The 21,212-nt window shown below is 40.3% G+C and overlaps 1 protein-coding gene and 1 long non-coding RNA gene across 3 annotated transcripts in view; both read left to right on the top strand.

The window, feature by feature from the left end:
- Positions 1–841: 841 nt before the first annotated feature.
- LOC122133209 lies at positions 842–7,502 on the top strand. Of its 2 annotated transcripts, XR_006152619.1 has the most exons (4): positions 842–981; positions 1,087–1,149; positions 6,834–6,926; positions 7,191–7,502. It is a non-coding gene; the product is annotated as an uncharacterized LOC122133209 (long non-coding RNA). The 2 variants fall into 2 exon arrangements; XR_006152618.1 differs by lacking the exon at positions 1,087–1,149.
- Positions 7,503–8,286: 784 nt separating this feature from the next.
- LOC105907849 (GTPase IMAP family member 8-like) overlaps positions 8,287–21,212 on the top strand; it is a 35,195-nt gene continuing 22,269 nt past the window's right edge. Inside the window, exons 1-2 of the mRNA XM_031574919.2 lie at positions 8,287–8,309; positions 8,481–9,091. Coding sequence (XP_031430779.2) covers positions 8,287–8,309; positions 8,481–9,091 — 634 coding nt within the window. The remainder of the gene's footprint in view (positions 8,310–8,480; positions 9,092–21,212) is intronic.

The raw sequence follows: 21,212 nt of genomic DNA, 5'->3' as shown, positions 1-21,212 counted from the left end.
TTTAACTTTATGCAAATGAGTGCGATTTGCTGCATGCTGAGAGCCAATCAGTTCGGAACATTGGAACACATAGTGGCTAGCTAGCTAGCTAGCTGCTAATAAGTTACCTATAACGTTTAATTGATTGTTGTTTACTTTGCACATGAGCACATTTTGGGACGAATGACCCAATCCAATATATATCTCAGTCACTACGCGGAGTTTGAGTATCTAATCATGTATTTAATGATGACTTTATTGACAGCACAAAACTGTGGGTGCTTCCAACATAACCGCGAGCGCTAAAAAGCAAAGCCCACCTGGCTATCCCTAGCAAAGCCCAACTTTGCTACAGCCAAACTTGATTTTCCTGACCACGCCCCCCATGCGACTTTACGCATAGCGATTGAACGCATGTCATTTGTGCCGTGGACACGTACCGTTAATCGGAAGAGTTCAATTTGCATGAAATGATAGCTGGTTATCTAGCTGATGTTATAGTATCCTCGATTTAACTCTTAAAATTATAATGGGAAAAGGTAGAAACCCTCAGGGTGCTTGTGCAACTTCGTAAGAAAGAGTTCATATTCACGAGTTCATATTCATGAGTGCATAATATTTACACATGAGTTCATCACAAGCTAGCAGCTGCCTACTGTAGGCTATGCACCTTACCTATGTGTGTGTAAAGAATGCTGATATGAAAAACAACCAGTAGTCAATGTGAAAGCTGCCAATTGAATGATGATCTTAGATACTCCATTGGGTTTATGTATTTGTAAATTTGACTCTGAAAGAGTCAGTGCCTCACCAGCCACGAACCTCACCGCACGTCACTGTGGTTTGTTAATGATTCAACAGCGTTGTATGTGTCTCAGTGTGTATGCACAGATACTCTGTCCCCTCTACCTTTCAGGCTTTTTGTGTCACTTCCACTTTGAAACTTTCACTTACTCAGCAGCCTCAGAAGGCAGGTCGTCCTAACTAAAATGGCGACACTCGGTAAGTTATTAAACGTTTTTGGAGGTCAAATGTTTTCTAATGGATTTCTGTTGGGCACGTAGGCTATCGTAACACGTATCGCATTGTGTTTCCTCCAAATATGAGTCCCTAACGCAGTGGTTCCCAACCTTGGGGTCGCATGGAATTGAAATGGGGTCGCCTGAAATAGTAAGTGATCAATACAAAAACATATAAATATTTTTTTTTATTATAAAAATAAAAACACCAGACACAATTCAAAACAACCCCTCAAATGAAGGCTATTCAAATGATAAATGCATGGTAAATCGGCGATCGCTATTGGGTTGTGACGTGGCCACAACTACTTTGAAAACACCCCGTTTCGCCTGTAAACAAGTCCACGTTTACCTCATATATACAGCTGAACACGATGAGGGAAAATGTATCCACTTTGAGCTTCGCCTTGACCAAGCCGAGGATATTTGTGATGAGTACGTTGTCTTCGTTTGACTAGCTCTTGTAATGAATGCTGTTGATTAACTTATAGGGAGTAAAACGCATGTCATATTATGGAGTTCTGAGTGTAGGCGAATACCGTCAACTCGGCAAGGCGATTTTGAATCATATAAATTACTTCATGTCGCTAAGACTATTCTACAGTAAAAAAAAAAAAACATATCATACGCATACTTAATTTTATTAGGCTACAAACGTCGGTGTTTGGAGTTTGTTGTCTGCACAGAATTTAGTATTAGGCTCCCGTGAAGTAATTACGCTCCCGTAAAGAACGTCATTCATGTTCACAAGCCATTGTTCTGACAGACGGGCCATAGGACGTGATAATGGGGGGTGGCAATCGCAAATACATTCAGACCTAACTCATCAATATTCATTGTGGTTTAGGTGAAGAAAGTGTCACTTGCTAAATTACTTAGAATTAGTATAGAAACCAGAAACACTTTCTGAATGCTAAACTCACCTATGTGGAGATAACACATATGCAGTGGCGGCTGGTGATTTATTTTTTTGGGGGGGGCGCAATCATAGACATATAAATAGACTATGGGCGCAGTTGGGCAGTGCGCTTTAAATAGCACTCCACAATGAGAAAACAAAAACACAAGAGAGGTTTTGAGTAGAATATATTTAAAAAACAAAGATTTATTTCATGAAAACACAGTGCTCAACACTGTCCACTAACAACTCTCAACAAACTGTAAAATTGGGCATGAGAGGTTTAGAGCAGAATGGTTTAAGAAACATTGGGTTGGGTTCCAGAGGTTTAAATATTGGGTAGTAGAGGTTTAGAGTAGACTAGATTCAGAAACATTGTGTACAAGAAGTTTAAAACAGAGTAGATTTTTTTTTTTTTAAACACAGGGTGTAGAGGTTTAGAGCAGAATAGAGTGAGAAAGACTGAATGATACCCGTAGTTTAGAGCAGAATAGATTCAGAAATACTGGATTATACTAGAGGTTTAGAGCAGAAAAGATTCAGAAACACTGGATGATACTACATGTTTTCGAATGCCAATTCGGTACCCTTCGTCCAACTGCTCTGCAATACTCAGTCTTCCAAAGAGGCTTAGCTTCAGGCTGTTAGTTAGATGGCTGCGGCAAGATTCGTGCTTCTTACATTTATCGTTGAAGTGCTTTAGATCCCTCATCCCCGTTGCAGTCCAGATTGTTTCAGTCCCAGGACTTTGTAACAACAGGCAGGGAAAACTAAAAAACGCATCACTCACTGAACAACCAGCTAACCAGCTCCGGTTAGCATACAGGCTTGAGGAGAAGCTACGGGTGTACGTCCTCCCGCGGTCGATGCTCTGCTGCTGCATTTTTAAATCGGGACGTTCGGGTCCCATGTCTTTCAGTCTCTTCTTATCGACATCTGATCGTCGATTCGAAAGTTTTCAGTCGGCATACTGACAGAATCAAAGTCTCTGCTAGCTATGTTGCTCTCGTAGATACGTGAGATGTATATGGGATGTGAGGGAATGATAAAGGTCTCTGATTCGACGAATAGTCCAGTCGCGTTGAAATAAGAAACGATGTCATTGGTCAGGGCGCAAAATTTTGCGCCCCAGGATCGAACTTTCATCCGCCAATGAGAAGCTGTCCTTGCTCAAATGTTTCAAAAAAGTATGAGAGCTCCCATTGACTTCCATTTTGCCGGCGCCCCTCCAGGGAGGAGGGGCTTATCTCAGTGATAACGAATGGCAATATATTATATTTGGTCACATTTAAGTGGGTGTTGACAGGGGCTTACGGGCTCCCACACACATTTAACGCGTTAACACAGTACATTTCCTATTTTAATTGTTTGGTATATAATGTTTTTTTACTTTTTTTTTTTTTTTTTTCATCTCAAAATTTTAGGAGGGGCGGCGCCCTTGCGCCCTGTATTGACGCACCACCACTGCACATATGTTTTCAAGGTTCAGAGTACAAAAGAAAACTTCCCAAATATTTACAACGTGTCTGTACAAAGTCTGAGCACCTCTGAAACTAGTTTTTTGTAAGAGTATGTTTAGATTTAATTTGAATAAAAACTTGTTTGATTACATTCAGTTTACTCTAATTTTATTATTGCTGAGGTATTCTAGAATATAATAATAAATGCCACTTTTGCCTAATTGTTTTTAGTTAGGTGAAATATACAAAAATATCAGGCATGGCAGACTACCTAACAAAGTCAAGAACAGGCCTTAGGGTTGGAAGTGTTAAATATGGTGAGCCCATATTTAGCTCATATTTGTAGCCTACTTAGCCTTGCCATTGTTTGTTCAGAATTAATTAATTTGTAGCCCATAAAATCCTCACTTAATGTGGTCTAAAATGAACGTTTGTAATTCTATTAGGCCTACTTGATTGAAAATAAATATTTTTTTGCAAGTGTTTTGAATATCTGGGGTCACTACAGCTTTGTGATGTCAAAGTGGGGTCACAAGCCAAAAAAGGTTGGGAACCACTGCCCTAACGGTTAGTTTGAATCATCCGGTTAGTTTGGAATGTAGCCTAAGCCTACTGTGAATCTCCAACAAGTATTCCTTCTTTGGCTTTTTTGTTATAGGTATGCGACTGTTAAGGAAATTCTGCAACGACTTTTTATCTGTCAATATTTTTAAATTAAAGTGGTTAGTAACTGTTCAATATTAACATTTCAACATTCAATCATATGGATGCAATACAGCATTTGCCTATTGCTCGCTAACAAGACAACTTGAATTGTAGCGTGCACATTTACAAAAGAGGACAAAGTGCAACATCGACATATTATGACTGCCAGCAATAGCCGACGTTCTGCCAGAGTTGTGACTGCCACCAGTTAACAAACACACCTGAATGGTACAGCGGTCGAACGTCTGTATATGTAACACTATTTGATCTAAGACGTTTCTGTGGTTCATTGCGTAGAAACTCGATATGATTGAGCATTTTGTTCCTAGTACATATTTCATTGTTCATATTTCAGTCCGCAGACCACTCAAACATGGATATTCAGACTACATTCAGAGGTTATGTTTGCTTATTTGACATGTATGCGGTTAGGCCTATATCGGTTCTGATTTCACTCGAGATGGTACTCGTAAAAATGAATGAATCTGCGGCCGTCAGCATCTGGAGAAGGGTTACCTAAAATGAATAGAAAACTGGTGATTTTTCACGTTAACACGATGACCACGATGACTCGGCAGCCTACCGTGTTTCAGTTACGTTTTTTTCACCGATTTAAAAAAAAATACATTTTACCATCATGTTTAAGTCCTGTAGTTTTGGTTTATTTGTTTTCACTGTTCACATTTACTGATTTTATGATGTTATATAGGCTTACCATCAATATTGCTTTCTTCCTCTAGAGTTCTTCTGTGGATGTGAATCCGTTTCTTATTGCCTTAATTCAGATGAAGTAAAAAATTAATAATATTAATATTTGTGTTTGAGTTTTTAAAACATGAGGAAAAAGAAATGTAAATTTAAAAAAACATTTCAATATGAGCAAAATGTTTCAATATGACTGAAAAAAATGTGCATGTGAAACAGACATTTTAGATATTACTTCAGTAAACACTGAAAAGGTTTTCCTTTTGTTAAAAAATGAATCGAAAGCCATAATAATATTTCTGAAAAGAGTAACTTTGATGAGGAGTGATGTAATTCGTCATCACATATAGAAGCACACATGGGGAAATTTGGTGGAATAAGGACAGAAAGTTGGTGAAAGTGAGACGAGTGAGGTGAGCAGGTGCAGAACACAGTAAATACAGTCAGAGGCTCTCACAAGCAGACGTCACGGCTATAGTCGGTTTTCTACTCGTATACAGGACTGTTGTTAATATCTGTCTTCCTGCAGACTACCACCACAAGGCTGACCACCCGTGACTAAAGATAAGCGCTCTTTAAAAACTGGTAAATCAACTTACTTTCAACTAACCTTATCCAAGACCTCCGAAATGGAGTTAAATTAACTGTCCCCATAGGACACCGTGCATGAAAGGGTTAAGCAGATCCGGTTACAATGTTTAATCACCAAGCTAGCATATAAGTCATAGTAAATAATGGTAAACTGCCTAGTGACATTTATACCACAGATAGTGCGTGTAGGCAGGCAATGAATGAACAAAATAAACATATTCATTTTGTCATGTGGTATAAAGTAGATTCATTTCATTCATTAAATAACATTATCTGGGCAAACAGCTACTTTTAGCAAGTGAAGGATTCTGGCTTAGCAACAATGAAACTGATTGTATTAAAGCAAACTCTAACTTTATCTTTGTCCGTGACTACTTGCCTAAATAAATGTGTGACAAATAGGGTACAAGCACAGGAAACTCTGTTTTGCCTCTTGGAGTTCATGTCTGTATGTCGGCTGCTGTTATTTCTCATTTAAAGACACACTTTCAAGAGGGTAGACCACAATATGAATCCCTGTGACACACCATGCCAGGTCTTGCCATCACATTCATATTAAAAAAGCCAAACTTAGGCATGTTTCTAACCTGCAGCAGAGTTGTGGCATAATGTTGAATCCCATCGATCTGGACACGCTGCGTTTTAGCTTCCATCAGGTCCCAGCAGGGCCCTCCGTGATCAAGCCACCATCTTATCGCTGTGATGCAGGAGGGCATTAAACTGTAGAGCGTGACAGCAACAGGCACTTGTTGGGAACTATTTGACTGCTTTCAGTGGCTGTTCCTGGCTGTGCTGCAGTGAACAGTGACCCTGGAGCTTCAGCCTTTAAACTGCATCCTGGAGCAGGAACGCCATCTCTCTGTGCCAACGTCCAGTAAATGGCACTCACAGCATTTATTATAGCATTTATTATATGTAGCTACTCACAGCATTTCTATACAGGCCAGTAGTAGTGAGCAGAGAACACTGTGGGGGATGCAAGAGGCTGCTGACTGTCATCTAGTATTAGCTTTTTCTTTCATTCCGTCTGCTGTGATAGTATGCCCAGGTAATGCCATCGTCAGGCAGCCACCACCACACACTTGACCTTAGTGTAGTGCCTGTGCAATACTCCCATCGGGGCTCTAGTTTCTGGTAGGCAGGTGTCTGACTGATGGACATTGTATACAAAACCAAAGCTGACGTTCCTTGCACTTGGATATTTTATTTGTTTGGTTTAAGGTAACCATATATTTTATTTGTTTGGTTTATAGTAACTATATCATTTATGGTTCATTTTTAGGTGGTATGTGACTTTGGTGAATTATATTTTGTTATAAGTTTGTATCACATGTACATTGACAATTTGATCTCTTTACTTTGAACTACTTTTTCTAAGTAGCTTCAGTTAACCAAACTAGATTTACCTTAATATTTAATATTACCACTAGCATCATTACTTTGCTTTATTCCCATCACTTTGACTTTGTGTGTAAGATTTTGAATGAGCTGGGGGACAAGAAGAGAGAAGAGCAGAGGAGAGGAAGATGGAGGCGCAGAAGAACAGAGACACTCTCAGATCATCAGCAGGTGAGCAAACTTGTACACATGCATTTACACATCACCATCAACTGTTATCTCCATTCAGTCTCTCTCTGTCCTACTCTCTTCCTCTGTCTTTCTCTCTCGCTATATCATTCTCTCCTTATTTATCACACACACACACACACACACACACACACACACAATCATATTATATCATTATTCTGTTAGAGTAAAACCATAGGCAGGTGCATTAATATGATGTTGCATGGTGTTCAGTGTCTTAAGCAGTGTCATGATGTCTGTTTCCAGGTGGTGCTCCACATATCTCAGACATGAGGATTGTACTGATGGGAAGCAGAAAGGTGGGGAAGAGTTCATCAGGAAACACCATCCTGGGAAGAGAGGAGTTTGATACCTCAGGAGAAACAGCTGAGTGTGTGAAGAGAGAGGGAGAAACAGCAGGGAGACACATCACTGTAGTGGAGGCACCCGGATGGAATCGCACATTCTCTGTAGAGTACACTCCTGAACGTGATAAACAAGAGATTGTCCTCAGTGTGTCTCTGTGTCCTCCAGGACCCCATGCTGTACTGCTGGTCATTAATGTGAATGGGTCATTCACAGAGAATAACAAAAGAGCAGTGCAGGAACACCTGGAGCTTCTGGGTGAGAGAGTCTGGAGTCACACTATAGTGCTGTTCACCTGTGAGGACCGGCTGAGAAACAGAACCATTGAGCAGCACATCGAGAGAGAAGGAAAGGCTCTGCAGTGGGTTGTAGAGAAATGTGGGAACAGGTATCATGTTGTAGAGAATAACAAGAGTGATGGTGGCCAGGTGACAGAGCTGATGGAGAAGATAGAAGAGATGGTGGCAGGAAACAGAGGCCATCACTTTGACTTTGATGGAAAGATTATGAAAGAACTGATGATGATGAAGAAGGAGGACGAGAGAAGAGCAGAGGAGAGGAAGAGGAAGGTGCAGAAGCACAGAGAGACTCTCAGATCATCAGGTGAGAGAAATGTTCAGCTGTCTGACTTAGAAATGTACATATCACAACTCTTATTTACTTCATTCATTCATTCATTCATTCATTCATTCTCTCTCTCTCTCTCTCTCCCTCTGTCTCTCTGTCTCTCTGTCTCTCCTTCCTTCATTATCTCTCTCTCCTTATTTCTATCTATCTATCTATCTATCTATCTATCTATCTATCTATCCATCTGTCTCTCCCTCTCATCACAAATACATTCATACAATTACACAAATACTCCCCCCCCCCCCCCCCGTAATATTCTTGTACACACATAAAGCAACTGATACCAGATCTCCTTCATTGTCACGAAACACAAAGCAATCAACCCTGAAACACATCTACACACACACACAAGATCATAGTTCATTTGACAATGTGGATGATTATTCTCTTACAGTAAAACCATAGGCAGGTGCATTAATATGATGTTGCATGGTGTTCAGTGTCTTTAGCAGTGTCATGATGTCTGTTTCCAGGTGGTGCTCCACATATCTCAGACATGAGGATTGTATTGCTGGGAAGCAGAGGGAATGGGAAGAGTTCATCAGGAAACACCATCCTGGGAAGAGAGGAGTTTGATACCCCAGGACAAACAGCTGAGTGTGTGAAGAGAGAGGGAGAAACAGCAGGGAGACACATCACTGTAGTGGAGGCACCCGGATGGTTTTACGATCAATCTGTAGTGGACACTCCTGAACGAGATAAACAAGAGATTGTCCTCAGTGTGTCTCTGTGTCCTCCAGGACCCCATGCTGTACTGCTGGTCTTTGATGTGATTCAGTCATTCACAGAGAATAACAAAAGAGCAGTGCAGGAACACCTGGAGCTTCTGGGTGAGAGAGTCTGGAGTCACACTATAGTGCTGTTCACCCATGGGGACCGGCTGGGAAACACAACCATTGAGCAGCACATCGAGAGAGAAGGAAAGGCTCTGCAGTGGGTTGTAGAGAAATGTGGGAACAGGTATCATGTTGTAGAGAATGACAAGAGCGATGGTGGCCAGGTGACAGAGCTGCTGGAGAAGATAGAAGAGATGGTGGCAGGAAACAGAGGCCATCACTTTGACCTTGATGCAAAGATTCTGAAAGAACTGATGATGAGGAAGAAGGAGGACGAGAGAAGAGCAGAGGAGAGGAAGAGGAAGGTGCAGAATCACAGAGAGACTCTCAGATCATCAGGTGAGAGAAATGTTCAGCTGTCTGACTTAGAAATGTACATATCACAGCTCTTATTTACTTAATTCATTCATTCATTCATTCTCTCTCTCTCTCCCTCCTTCATTATCTCTCTCTCTCCTTATTTCTATCTATCTATTTATCCATCTGTCTCTCTCTCTTTCATCACAAATACATTCATACAATTAAACAAATACCCCCCCCCCCCACACACACACACACACACGCACACACACACACACACACACACACAATCATATACACATTCATGTTTGTAATATTCTTTTATACACATGAGGCAAGAGCTACCAGATCTCCCTCATTGTCATGAAACACAAAGCAATCAATCCTGAAACACGTCTACATGCATGAACACACACAAGATCATAGTTCATTTGACAATGTGGATGATTATTCTGTTACTGTAAAACCATAGGCAGGTGCATTCATATGATGTTGCATGGTGTTCAATGTCTTTAGCAGTGTCATGATGTCTGTTTCCAGGTGGTGCTCCACATATCTCAGACATGAGGATTGTACTGATGGGAAGCAGATGGGCTGGGAAGAGTTCATCAGGAAACACCATCCTGGGAAGAGAGGAGTTTGATACCTCAGGACAAACAGCTGAGTGTGTGAAGAGAGAGAGAGTAACAGCAGGGAGACACATCACTGTAGTGGAGGCACCCGGATGGGGTTGGAATTTCCCTGTAGAGTACACTCCTGAACGTGATAAACAAGAGATTGCCCTCAGTGTGTCTCTGTGTCCTCCAGGACCCCATGCTGTACTGCTGGTCATTGATGCGACTGATTCATTCCCAGAGACACACAGAAGATCAGTGCAGGAAGGCCTGGAGCTTCTGGGTGAGAGAGTCTGGAGTCACACTATAGTGCTGTTCACCTGTGGGGACTGGCTGGGAAACACAACCATTGAGCAGCACATCGAGAGAGAAGGAAAGGCTCTGCAGTGGGTTGTAGAGAAATGTGGGAACAGGTATCATGTTGTAGATAATACCAAGAGTGATGGTGGCCAGGTGACAGAACTGCTGGAGAAGATAGAAGAGATGGTGGCAGGAAACAGAGGAGAGCGGAGTATGGATAACCCTCCTAACTGTCAGTATATTTTTTCACGTCATAAAAATTCCCCACTTGTGATTTGTATAGATGTATATTTAAGTTTAACATAATATGAAATTTGTTGATGAAATACAGATATTATATGGAAATGAATTATACTGCTTTAATATTGATTGACTGTGCCTGACTTTTATTAATTCCATATTTTCCCTGTGTGTACAGTTAGAGAAGGCCTACCTGATGACTTCTCAAGGGGAGATACTGGATATTACTCTACTAAATCAGGACTTGAATCTGAGCTCATAAAGCCTTTTAAGCAGCGAACTGCTGCCTCTGTTCAAGGCTTTGGACAACAGAAGCCTCCCTTGAGACCAGCAAAGAGAAAAGCACCATGTGCTGAGGGGAATGGTTAGTGTAAAGTAATTTTTTCTTTTCCCAAAGTTAACTTCCTGTTGAAGTATCCTCAAACATTGTTTCATTAATAAATACAAATCAGTAAATCAGTTGCTCAAATCAAGCTCTCATAAAATGATGAATTACTCATGAACACATAAAACATGGTAAGTGGTACAGTACATATGTATCATAATACACATAATAATCCTTAATCCTTATAAATATAATCTTTTGTATGTTTTCATGTACCCCTTTCTTTTAGTCTTTGAAAGAAAAGTTCCATTTGTGGAGGAGTCGACAATAACTGTGAATTATGATGAACGCATCGGACGTGGCTCCTATGGAACAGTTTACAGAGGATCGTACCAGGGAACTCCTGCTGCTGTAAAGATGATAGAAATAGGAGACAATCCAGTGACTACAAATGAATTAATTATACCTTGGTAAGACCATATGTGTGTATACATTTGTACGTACGCCTTCGTGTTTTACATTGAAGTGGGACTCATACACTATGGAATTGACATTCATGCCATTGTGGTAGTTATCAGTAAACTAATACTGTCACAGACATTAGACGACACACGGATTGATGGTAGTTGGAAGTTTATTGAACCAATCACAGCCAAGGGACAGGGGAAAAAACGGGAACAAAAAGCAAAATCGGGATAAAAGCTCAGAAGTAGTGCTGTCAAACGATTAAAATATTTAATCGCGATTAATCGCATTTATGTCATAGTTAACTCAAAATTAATCGCGATTAATCGCACATTTGTATCTATTCTAAATGTCCCTTCGTTTATTAATTTTTTTCCATCATTTTATTTTTATTTTAAGGCCCTTATCAACATGGAAAAGTGGATTGGCTTGCTTTAAGCAAATGTTTTATTTTATTGAAAACCAACATTGCCAAACAGGGCGGTACAAAATAAAATTATAAAGTGCACATTTCAGGTACACAAGGACTCAGCCTATAGTGCAGTTAAACCATGGCTTAATATTTTCTTTTTTTTCAAGTTTGCTGGGAACATAGCAGTCAGGCCTCTTATTTCAGAAACAATGAACCGTAACAGTTAGGTTACCAATAAAAGGTAAGCCTACTACTTCTTTGCTTTCAGCCAGCTGCCTGTTGACATTTTCAGACAACAGTGAAGCTCGCTTCTTTTGCACAACACAACTTTTAAAAGTAAACTTTCCATTCAGAAGCTTTTTATCATCCATTTCGCCGTATCGCGCTCACCATTCACTCAAACCGTAACGTTAGCCTACTACACAGTTTGTGAGGCCAAAAAGAACGTTAATCTAAAAAAAGCACAAAAGATCAGGATCCGAAACTGCAACCCCCAAAAGGTTAAACAAGGAATAACTCTGACTAAACTTGAACACAAAACGACCTGGGTGTTGTGGACTAAGGAAACTTGCGGTATATTCCATGCGTGAGAGCAGACACCGCAGTGAGGGGAGTGAGGAGGTGAGATGGGTGAGTGCCAGGTGTGTGTGATCAAAACAGGATTCAGTGTAGACGTGACAAATACATTGGTTGTTATGCATTTTATTTAACAGTCATTCTGGAGACAATTTAAGACATCTGAACAACTAAATATTCGAATACATACAGTAAACATATGCTGCCTGAATGATTAGCCATCAGTTCTTATTTCAAAAATGTTTTTACATAAAAATAAAGTCTTTGCAATTCTTTCTTCAGGCGTTTGTCTCACCCCAACATCGTTCGGATGATTGCTGTAGCCAGAAGTGAGACACACGTCCTCATTGCTAATGAGTATATCCATGGAGCCAACTTGCAGGAGGTTCTTCACAAAGACACTCCCATCAAGGTAGTGCATCATCATATTGGGTGTTTGGAGAAATATGTACAGTGGTGCTAGAAAGTTAGAGAACCTCTTAGAGATTCCGGAAAATCTGCATAAATATGACCTAAAGTGTAATCAGATCTTAATCTAAGACATTAAAACTAAAATAAAAAAGAGAAGCAATTAGAATATTCATTCACAATAGATGTAAAAAAAATGCTACTTGATTATTTCTTTAGGACTAACTGATCCCACATTAATTGACCATAGGGTGAAAAGTATGTGAACCTTTTCTTCAAATGACTGGTGTGAACACCTTTATCAATCAGTGAGCTCTTGATCAATCCTGCTCAGCAGTTGGGAGGATTTGGCCCGTTCTTCCATACTGGGGTACTCGGTTATAATGGGCTTTCTTGCAGGACCCCCCTGCCTCATGTTCTATCACTGCATTTCTGTTGGAGTCTAGACTTTGACCTGGTTGTTTCAAACTGCAAAATGCCCTCTGCCTTAACCATTCTTTGGTACTTCTGTGTTTAGAGTTGTTGTCTAAAGGAAGGCCAATGACTGTCAACTGTTATGTGTGAGTGTTGAATGGCACATGGAAATGTTTGATTATAGTCACTGTTGTGCAAGGGGTTCACACCAGATACTGGAGGGAGGGTTCACAGACTTTTTCACATCATGATCATTTCATGTTGGATTGGTCAAGAGAGGACAGTTTTTTGAATATCCCATTGGCTTCTCTTTATCAGTTTTGATGACTGAGATGAAGAGTTGGTCACATTTTAGGTGACATTTATCACAGACTTTCTTGCACCACTGTAAATAATATTACTACAGAGTAAAGAACTCCTAAAAAAATATTGCTCTATAATACTTTAAGTTGCAGGACGAGGATAAGCTGTTTGTGGCTTTAGATATTGCCATGGCTGTTGAGTACATACATGGAAAAACAATCATCCACCAAGATTTGAAGCCAGCAAATATAATGGTTAGTACTTGAACCTCATGTTTTAAGGGATGGGGATACTATATATTTCGACTTCATATTCATAAAATCCCCATATTTATTCTTAAAGCTATCGAGCTGTAGAATTATGGCATATCAAGATATAAATGTTCTAGACCTGAGAAGCAGGTTTTTACAGATTTTTGTACATTTAACTACAAAATAATTGTATGTATATTTTAACAAGATTGCAGCAGACAACACAAAGGCCTACCTGACTGATTGGGGCTTGGCGAACCTGAAGGAAACGGTGTCGATGACGAGAGAAGACCGATCAGGGGCTCTCTGTGGCCCAATGGGTGGAACTCCACGCTACATGGCCCCAGAATGCCTCGTAGAGTGTAAGAACTGCAGCACCATGTCAGACATGTGGTCTCTTGGCATCACTCTTCTGGAGATGTTCACCAACTCTCAGGCCTGGTCTTACAGCAGCATGCAAGAGCTGCGTGAGCTTCTTTATACTAAAGAAACTCCTCCTGCTCTGACTAGATTACAGCCTACTCTTCATGACATTGTGAAACCATTGATAGAATATGAACCCAAGTCTCGCATAAATGCCAAAGACCTGGTGATTCTGTTGAAGTCAAAAGTTGATCTCACCAAAAGATACGGGTACAAATGGTAGGAAGACAGGAGTGAAAGATCAAGAGATCTTTCTAAGCTGTTGAATCTGACGTGTAAAACCAATGCTGATATATTGAATGCAGGTTGATCGTTCTAGCCTGTTAATGTCAGCATGTATTCCTTCGCTCCTTTGTGCAGCCATGTTTAAATATATATATAGGATATTTCCTAGAATTTGTCAAAATTGCGTCCTTCCAGATGTAAATCAAGTGCATTCTGCACCGTGAAATATTCCATTCTTTGTGAGTGTTCTGGGCTCTGTTAATGGTAAATAATACAAATGTCTTTATTCAGTAAAATCAAACCAAGCAGAGCATGGAGAACAATGAGGACAATAAAATGCCACACAGTCAATCATGATTCGTAGCCATGGCAACACCCAGACAGGGAAAGGCAAGGCAAGGCAACTGTATTTATATTTCGCATTTCATGCCCATGTGCAACTCAATGTGCTTTACATACACAATAACAGGAACGACAATACAAATAAGAGTAAAGTAAAACAAGTAAAAATAAGATGATAAACATAAAAATAAAAGATTAAAAAGTAAGTGTACTGGATAAACATAATCATATGGAATAAAGGTGCTCACATTTAACTCACAGTTTAGACAGGTACTCCTGTAGCAAGCAAATCAGTGAAGCAAATCAGTGTTCATAAGCCCGACAAAACAAGAACGTTTTGAGCCTTGATTTAAAAATAGCAACATTTGGGGCACATCTAAGTGTTTCTGGACGTTTGTTCCAGGAATAAGAAGCACAATATTTTAATGATGCTTTACCATGTTTTGTCTTAGGTCTATAAACAGTTAAGAGTCCCTTTCCAGACGACCAAAGGGTTCTTGATGGTTGATAGGGAGTAAGAAGATCTAGGAGGTATTTTGGGCCCAAACCATTTAGGGTTTTGTAGACCAATAAAACTATTTTAAATTCAACTCTCTTGCACAGTGGAAGTCAGTGCAAAGATCTGAGAACTGGTGTGATGTAGTTGTATTTTTTTGTGAGTAATCTAGTCTATTAGAGATAAAAGCATGGATAAGCTTTTCCAGGTCTGGCTTAGATAGAAGGCCTCTAATCCTTGCTTTATTTTTTAGGTGGTAATATGCTGACTTGGTTAGTAAATGAATGTGGTTTTCAAAGTGTAAGTCAGCATCTAATATAACAACCAAGTTTCTGGCCTGATTTGTAGTCTGTAGTGATAGGGTTTTTAGATAGGCACTGACCTTAATTCTCTCGTTTTTGCCGGAACCAAAAACAACTACCTGTTTTGTCCTTGCTTAGCTGCAGAAAATTGTGGGACATCCAGTCATTTATCAGTGAGATACAGTGATATAGGGAATCAATCGGACTATAGTCAGCGGGTGAGAGGGCAATGTAAATTTGAGTATCGTCGGTATAGAAAGGACTTGGTTGTGTGTGTTTGACCTCTAAGAAAAAAGATGATTCCAATTTATATATCAGCTTGTCACAGTCTGAGCACTGAAAGGGCTTTTCAGGTTGTGTCATATTATTTTGTATTATCATAGATAGAATAGATTTTTTTGTATATATATTTTTAACATGATGTCTTTCAGCCATTTTTCCTATACAATTATGATGACCTTACTTTAAAGACAGTAGCTAGTGGATAGTAGCACAAATGTATATGTTTAGTAGTGTACTGTTTAGCAAATGTATATGTAGATTAAAGCTACACAATGAATTTTAGCAAATCACAGGCTGAAAACAAATGCCAAAGGACTTTAACAGACAAATATATTTTTCCAAATGTTTTTTTCACAACATGAAAACAATGTTACCATTATTTCCATGATGTGCAGAAGTCAAATCTTTAAACTGAAACTTTAAAGGGCAGTACCTCTGAAGAAGCTACTTAAGTTAAACTATTTCTCATGATGACATAACAAATTCACCATCACATTTGACAAATAAATATATATATTCTTTGTGAGTTTGCTCTCTGCTTTATTCTATGGGAAATCATGTCTCTGTGAGCCTGCTTACTGTACCTAACTGTATGACTCCAGAAAATCCAGTCCAAAAACGAAACTCATCAAGCAACATTATGCACAAGTGCAATAAACAATCATACATAAATAAGCACAATAATAAATCATAAATAATAACATCAATACAACGATTGAGTAGAAAGAGATGAATTTAGACGGTCTTGAATTTCTGGTTTCACAATGCAGCACAATTTTTATATTTTAATATCTAAGGAAATGAACTGAGACACCCTCAGAAGACAACGCACAGGAAGCAGTAGACCTGTTTATCTTCATGTAGGAAGCAGTAGACCTACTTATCTTCCTGCATTTCTTCAACAAACCAAGATTCATGATCCTCTAATGGGACAGTTCCCAAGGTTGGCAAGGGTTCGCATTGAGATACGTCTGGGACGTGGCTGTGAAGAGCAGTCTGTTCAAGGGTTCACATTGAGATACGTCTGGGACGTGGCTGTGAAGGGCAGTCTGTTCAAGGGTTCGCGTTGAGATACGTCTGGGACGTGGCTGTGAAGGGCAGTCTGTTCAAAACTGTGCTCAGGCTAGCTTTGACTGAGGCATAGTTATTTGGAGTAACACGTCAGTGGAGAAGGAACACAAAACAATGGAACCAGCCTAAGCCAGCCCAATGTAACCAGCCTAAACCAGCCCAATGTAACCAGCCTAAGCCAGCCCAATGTAACTAGCCTAAGCCAGCCCAATGTAACTAGCCTAAGCCAGCCCAATATAACTAGCCTAAGCCAGCCCAATGTAACTAGCCTAAGCCAGCCCAATGTAACTAGCCTAAGCCAGCCCAATATAACAAGCCTAAGCCAGCCCAATGTAACTAGCCTAAGCCAGCCCAATGTAACTAGCCTAAGCCAGCCCAATATAACTAGCCTAAGCCAGCCCAATGTAACTAGCCTAAGCCAGCTCAATGTAACTAGCCTAAGCCAGCCCAATATAACTAGCCTAAGCCAGCCCAATGTAACGTGGTATAAAAAGAGAAAAAGGTCAGAATAGCTAAAAAGGTCACCATTGCTGCTACCAGTGTAATGGTTCAAATATCTGGGGGTTATCCAACATACACCTGATACAGAACTTAGTTGAATTCATGAGCTTGACAGTTTATTGAGCACTTCAACGGGCTGCACACCACATCCTAACTACAGACCGGCCAACCTAGTGGCTAGCTTCCTCCAATGTATATCTGTATATATCTGTATCTAACCCTAACCCTGTATATCTCCCCTCCAAAAGTCAGTTTCATGTTTTTCTCGTATTCTTCGTCCCAATCACTGTTTCAAAATAAAAGTCACTGCACACTTTACGTGCTACAATAAGAACACTTTAGCAACCACTAAAGCACTATAAGTTCCATAGCCATACCATAGCAAACATCATAGCAATACCTCAGCATCCACCATAGCAACTAACCTTACTAACCTATCAACACCCTAGCAACCACTTCAATTACCAGAGCAAAATCCTAGTATCCCCTTTGGCCACCAAAGCAGCACCATAGCAAAACCCCAAACAACCATAGCAAAGGGGGGACCCATCTGCTTGAGGTCGGCCGGGTGGAGATAGGAAGGGGGGATGGGGGAGGGTTGTGTGGCAGAAGGAGAAGGGAAACAACAAGTGTTGTACACAGCATGCATTTGGTAGATATATGTACATAATATATATATACAGACATCCGGTGGAATATGGGCCATTCTACCGAATTGGTTCAAAGTCAGGTTGGAAATATTTAGAAATTTTGTATGTTTTATTCCCAAAACTTTGTCCGTATATATATTGTACCATATCTAAAGTACACATATCTAGTAAATGAACCGTCAATTTTTATATTGTATTTTCAGAATGTGTTGGAATGTTTTTCCTCTCCCAAAAATTGTCACTACTGAAACATAGTAATACACTATAGTAAAAAAGTATTATTATTAACCTGTTCAGATTGTGTTTCCTTCCCTTCTCTGAAGAGTATTTTTACAAATATTTCTTGAAGGTTTTCACAATTAAATCAAAGTTCAATTTATACAATTCATCACAATCTAAGTGCAATATTTCTTTGTAAAATGCAAAATACTGATCATATTGATTCCAGAGTTGATGATTGATGAAATTGAACATACATTAAACCAATCAGTATCATAACATTTTAGTTGATAACTTAATATACTTAATTTTTTACAAAACATCCAGTGTTTCGGTAGTGACTGCACTGTTTCGGTAGTGACTGCACTGTTTTCGGTAGTGAGCACAGTATTTTGTTTGCAAGGTTGTATCATATTTCCTCAACCTTATTGCTTAATCTTGACTCATAACATGCCTTAGGTTGGGAATATTACAAACACAAATGTTTTGTGGTCAATAGAATAATTGTATTTTTGAAGACAAATATTTTATTTTGTTCATCCAGAACCATTTAAAGTACAAGCAGTTCTCTTCATGGTGGCTCCAACGCCATCGGCAGGCCCTTTCCCGTGACCAGCGTCCAGGAAACTGTAGTTTACAGCGGTAAATCCCATCTGGAAAGGAATGGTGCTCAAGAGATAGAAGTTCTTCTTTCCTCTATATTGCATGTTCGGCCCATCTTCTGATGAAGAAGAGTTTTGGATCCTAGGATGGTTCTTCAGGAACTTCAGATAATTCAGGAACTTAAGAACTGGTAGAAGCTGAGCCCAAATGACAGGAGGATCATGCTTCATCGAAGGTGACAAGGCACAGAATGTCAGTGTACAATCTGTGGTGTACACAGTGTAGTCTGCCTGTCGGATGCTCCCGAACGGACTTGCTGCACCACCTCCTTTGCATATTTGCACTGCCAGTTTTCTGCATATGTAACAGAGTTAAAAATGTAGTGTATGGTTTTATATGATTTTCGCCAAAATTAAACTGCCTTGTTTAAAAAGTGTGAATGGGAGCCACCTTTGGCCATATGGTGTACTGCAGATCTGATGCGTGTAGTCCAGTGCTGCTTCCCTACCCGATCAGAGAAGCCTATGCTTTTGATCGGGTAGGTTGACTGTACAAAGCACTGTACCTGATATGTTCCCGACTAGCTGTAAACTCCGCTAGCCACGTCCATGCTTTAAATGTACTGTTCAATATAACATGCATGGATTTAACTGTTTAGTTAAACATGCATTGAAAGTATTATTACGTATTGTAATAAACCTAATTTGTAGTCAGGTTCTTTTGGTTGGGAGAATGCACACAGAACGAGGCTGTACACGGACTTTAGATATAGTTAAGTCTTTATTATTATACACATTACTCAGTCAATTCATACGGCTACCAGAAATGCCGGATCAGGTCAGGTTACTAAAAGTCAGTAAGCCTCAGTGCTACTCGACTGAACGACTACCCCAAGGCCCTAAACTAGGCGGGTTACACAGCAATACAACACACCACAATAAATAAAGTTCCAACACACACCACCGCTGTAGGGCACTGCACACACTCCCACGGCACTGCAATAGGCACACACAAGACGCCAGCCGGGCTACACACAAAGCCACCGTCTCTTTTCACCCTCCCACCCCAGATCATAAACTGGCTACGCCGTCAGGTTAAAACACACTCATACACGCACGCGCACACACGCACACACACACACACACACACACACACACACACACACACAAAAGAATAGAGATCAAAACTTAACTCTCCCGAGTTACAAGACCCTCCCCCGGGGTCTGCGCTTGGGCACTGATCGGTAAGGGGAGAGACAGAAACCACCGATCCAGCACTCGTGAGGTCTCAGCCAGTAACGCCAGCGGAAAAACCCCTAACTGAGAAGCAGCCAACGCACTCCTAATTCTTCCCCAGCTTTAGCTACAGGTATCCCAGTCTTCACCGCGGGCAGCCCTAAGCAGCATGCGAACGGCAACCACCCCTACACCTTGAATGCAGCTCGACTAGGCAATCTAGCACCGCTTCCCAGACACCTCACCTTTCGCTGTGGTCTTCCTTTATCCATGTTGTCTCAACACTGATTATGTTCCACGTTTACTCTCATCAATGACCAGGTGTAGCCCATTAATTAACACCGCCAGCTCATCCCTTAGATCCCTCCCCCCATACAAGAGTCATGTCAAAACATTCCTAACACATCACACATAACGTCATTTCATTACAGTATTAAGTATTAAGTATGAAGTATTATTATTATTATGACAGTGAATGTTAGTGAGTTTTACCGAACGTTAATTAGCTATCGTTACATGTGTTCAGACATTCTGTCTGGCGCATTGCTGGCTAGCAAGCGCTGATAGTGTACAATAGGATATTGACGTAGCCTATATGTAACGCTTTATATTTTGCTTGTGCAGATGCTGTACGTTCACACCAAAGCCTGATGGCAATGTTTTGATTTATTTTCTAAAGGTATGTGGCTCCATAATGTAAATAGGTTTGAATGAAGTGCTGTAACTCTGTGCACTTAGGCTACAGTTATGCCCATTCCACTGTGTATGGGAAGTTAAAAGTTTTGTACATATTTTCTATTACTGAAGTAATCAGCAGAGAAGCCTATGCTTTTGATCGGATGCTGTACGTTCACACCAAAGCCTGAAGGCAATGTTTTGATTTATTTTCTAAAGGAAAATAAAAGAAAGTTCAACAGTTTCGCCTCCGTCTCCCCGTTGCTTGACCACCGTTACACATAGTCAATGTGAAGAATAGCTTCTTTCAGAGATCTGTGCAGGAATTGTAGCTGTGTGTACTGGTGATGGATGTTGAAGAGGTGCTTGCACACTTTGGCTTTCATTTCTCTCCCAAAATCTTCCAAAAGGTGCTCTGGGCTGCCCTCTGATCAGCCCCATAAGAAGTGCTAGGTGGTGTAGAAGCCATGCAAAATGTCTCCATCTCGCTCTGTCTTTTAACCAACACCCTGTGCTTTTGCTGTCTTTTCCTCCATGATTTTCTGACCTTCCTTTGCTCCCTGTTGGATAAATCGCTGATACATTTCAACTTTCCTTCTTCCTTTCGTTTCTTATTTCTTTCTCTTTCCTTCCTTAAATATTCTTGGTGTTTTACTGGGTCATCCCTCACTCTTTGTCGGTATTCTCTCAGCCTCTCTGCTCCACTTTTTCTAATTCCTTTTGGCATTTTGGTGTCTTATGATTCTTTCTCCCCTGAACAATTTCAGATAGAAATCAGCATTATCTACATGTTTACTAATTTAGTCCACATAACACATTTATTTCAAA

This window comes from Clupea harengus, chromosome 10, assembly GCF_900700415.2.
Source record: "Clupea harengus chromosome 10, Ch_v2.0.2, whole genome shotgun sequence".
Taxonomy (NCBI): domain Eukaryota; kingdom Metazoa; phylum Chordata; class Actinopteri; order Clupeiformes; family Clupeidae; genus Clupea; species Clupea harengus.
Note: the sequence above shows the minus strand (reverse complement) of the source record. Positions and strands in the feature narration are given on the sequence as shown.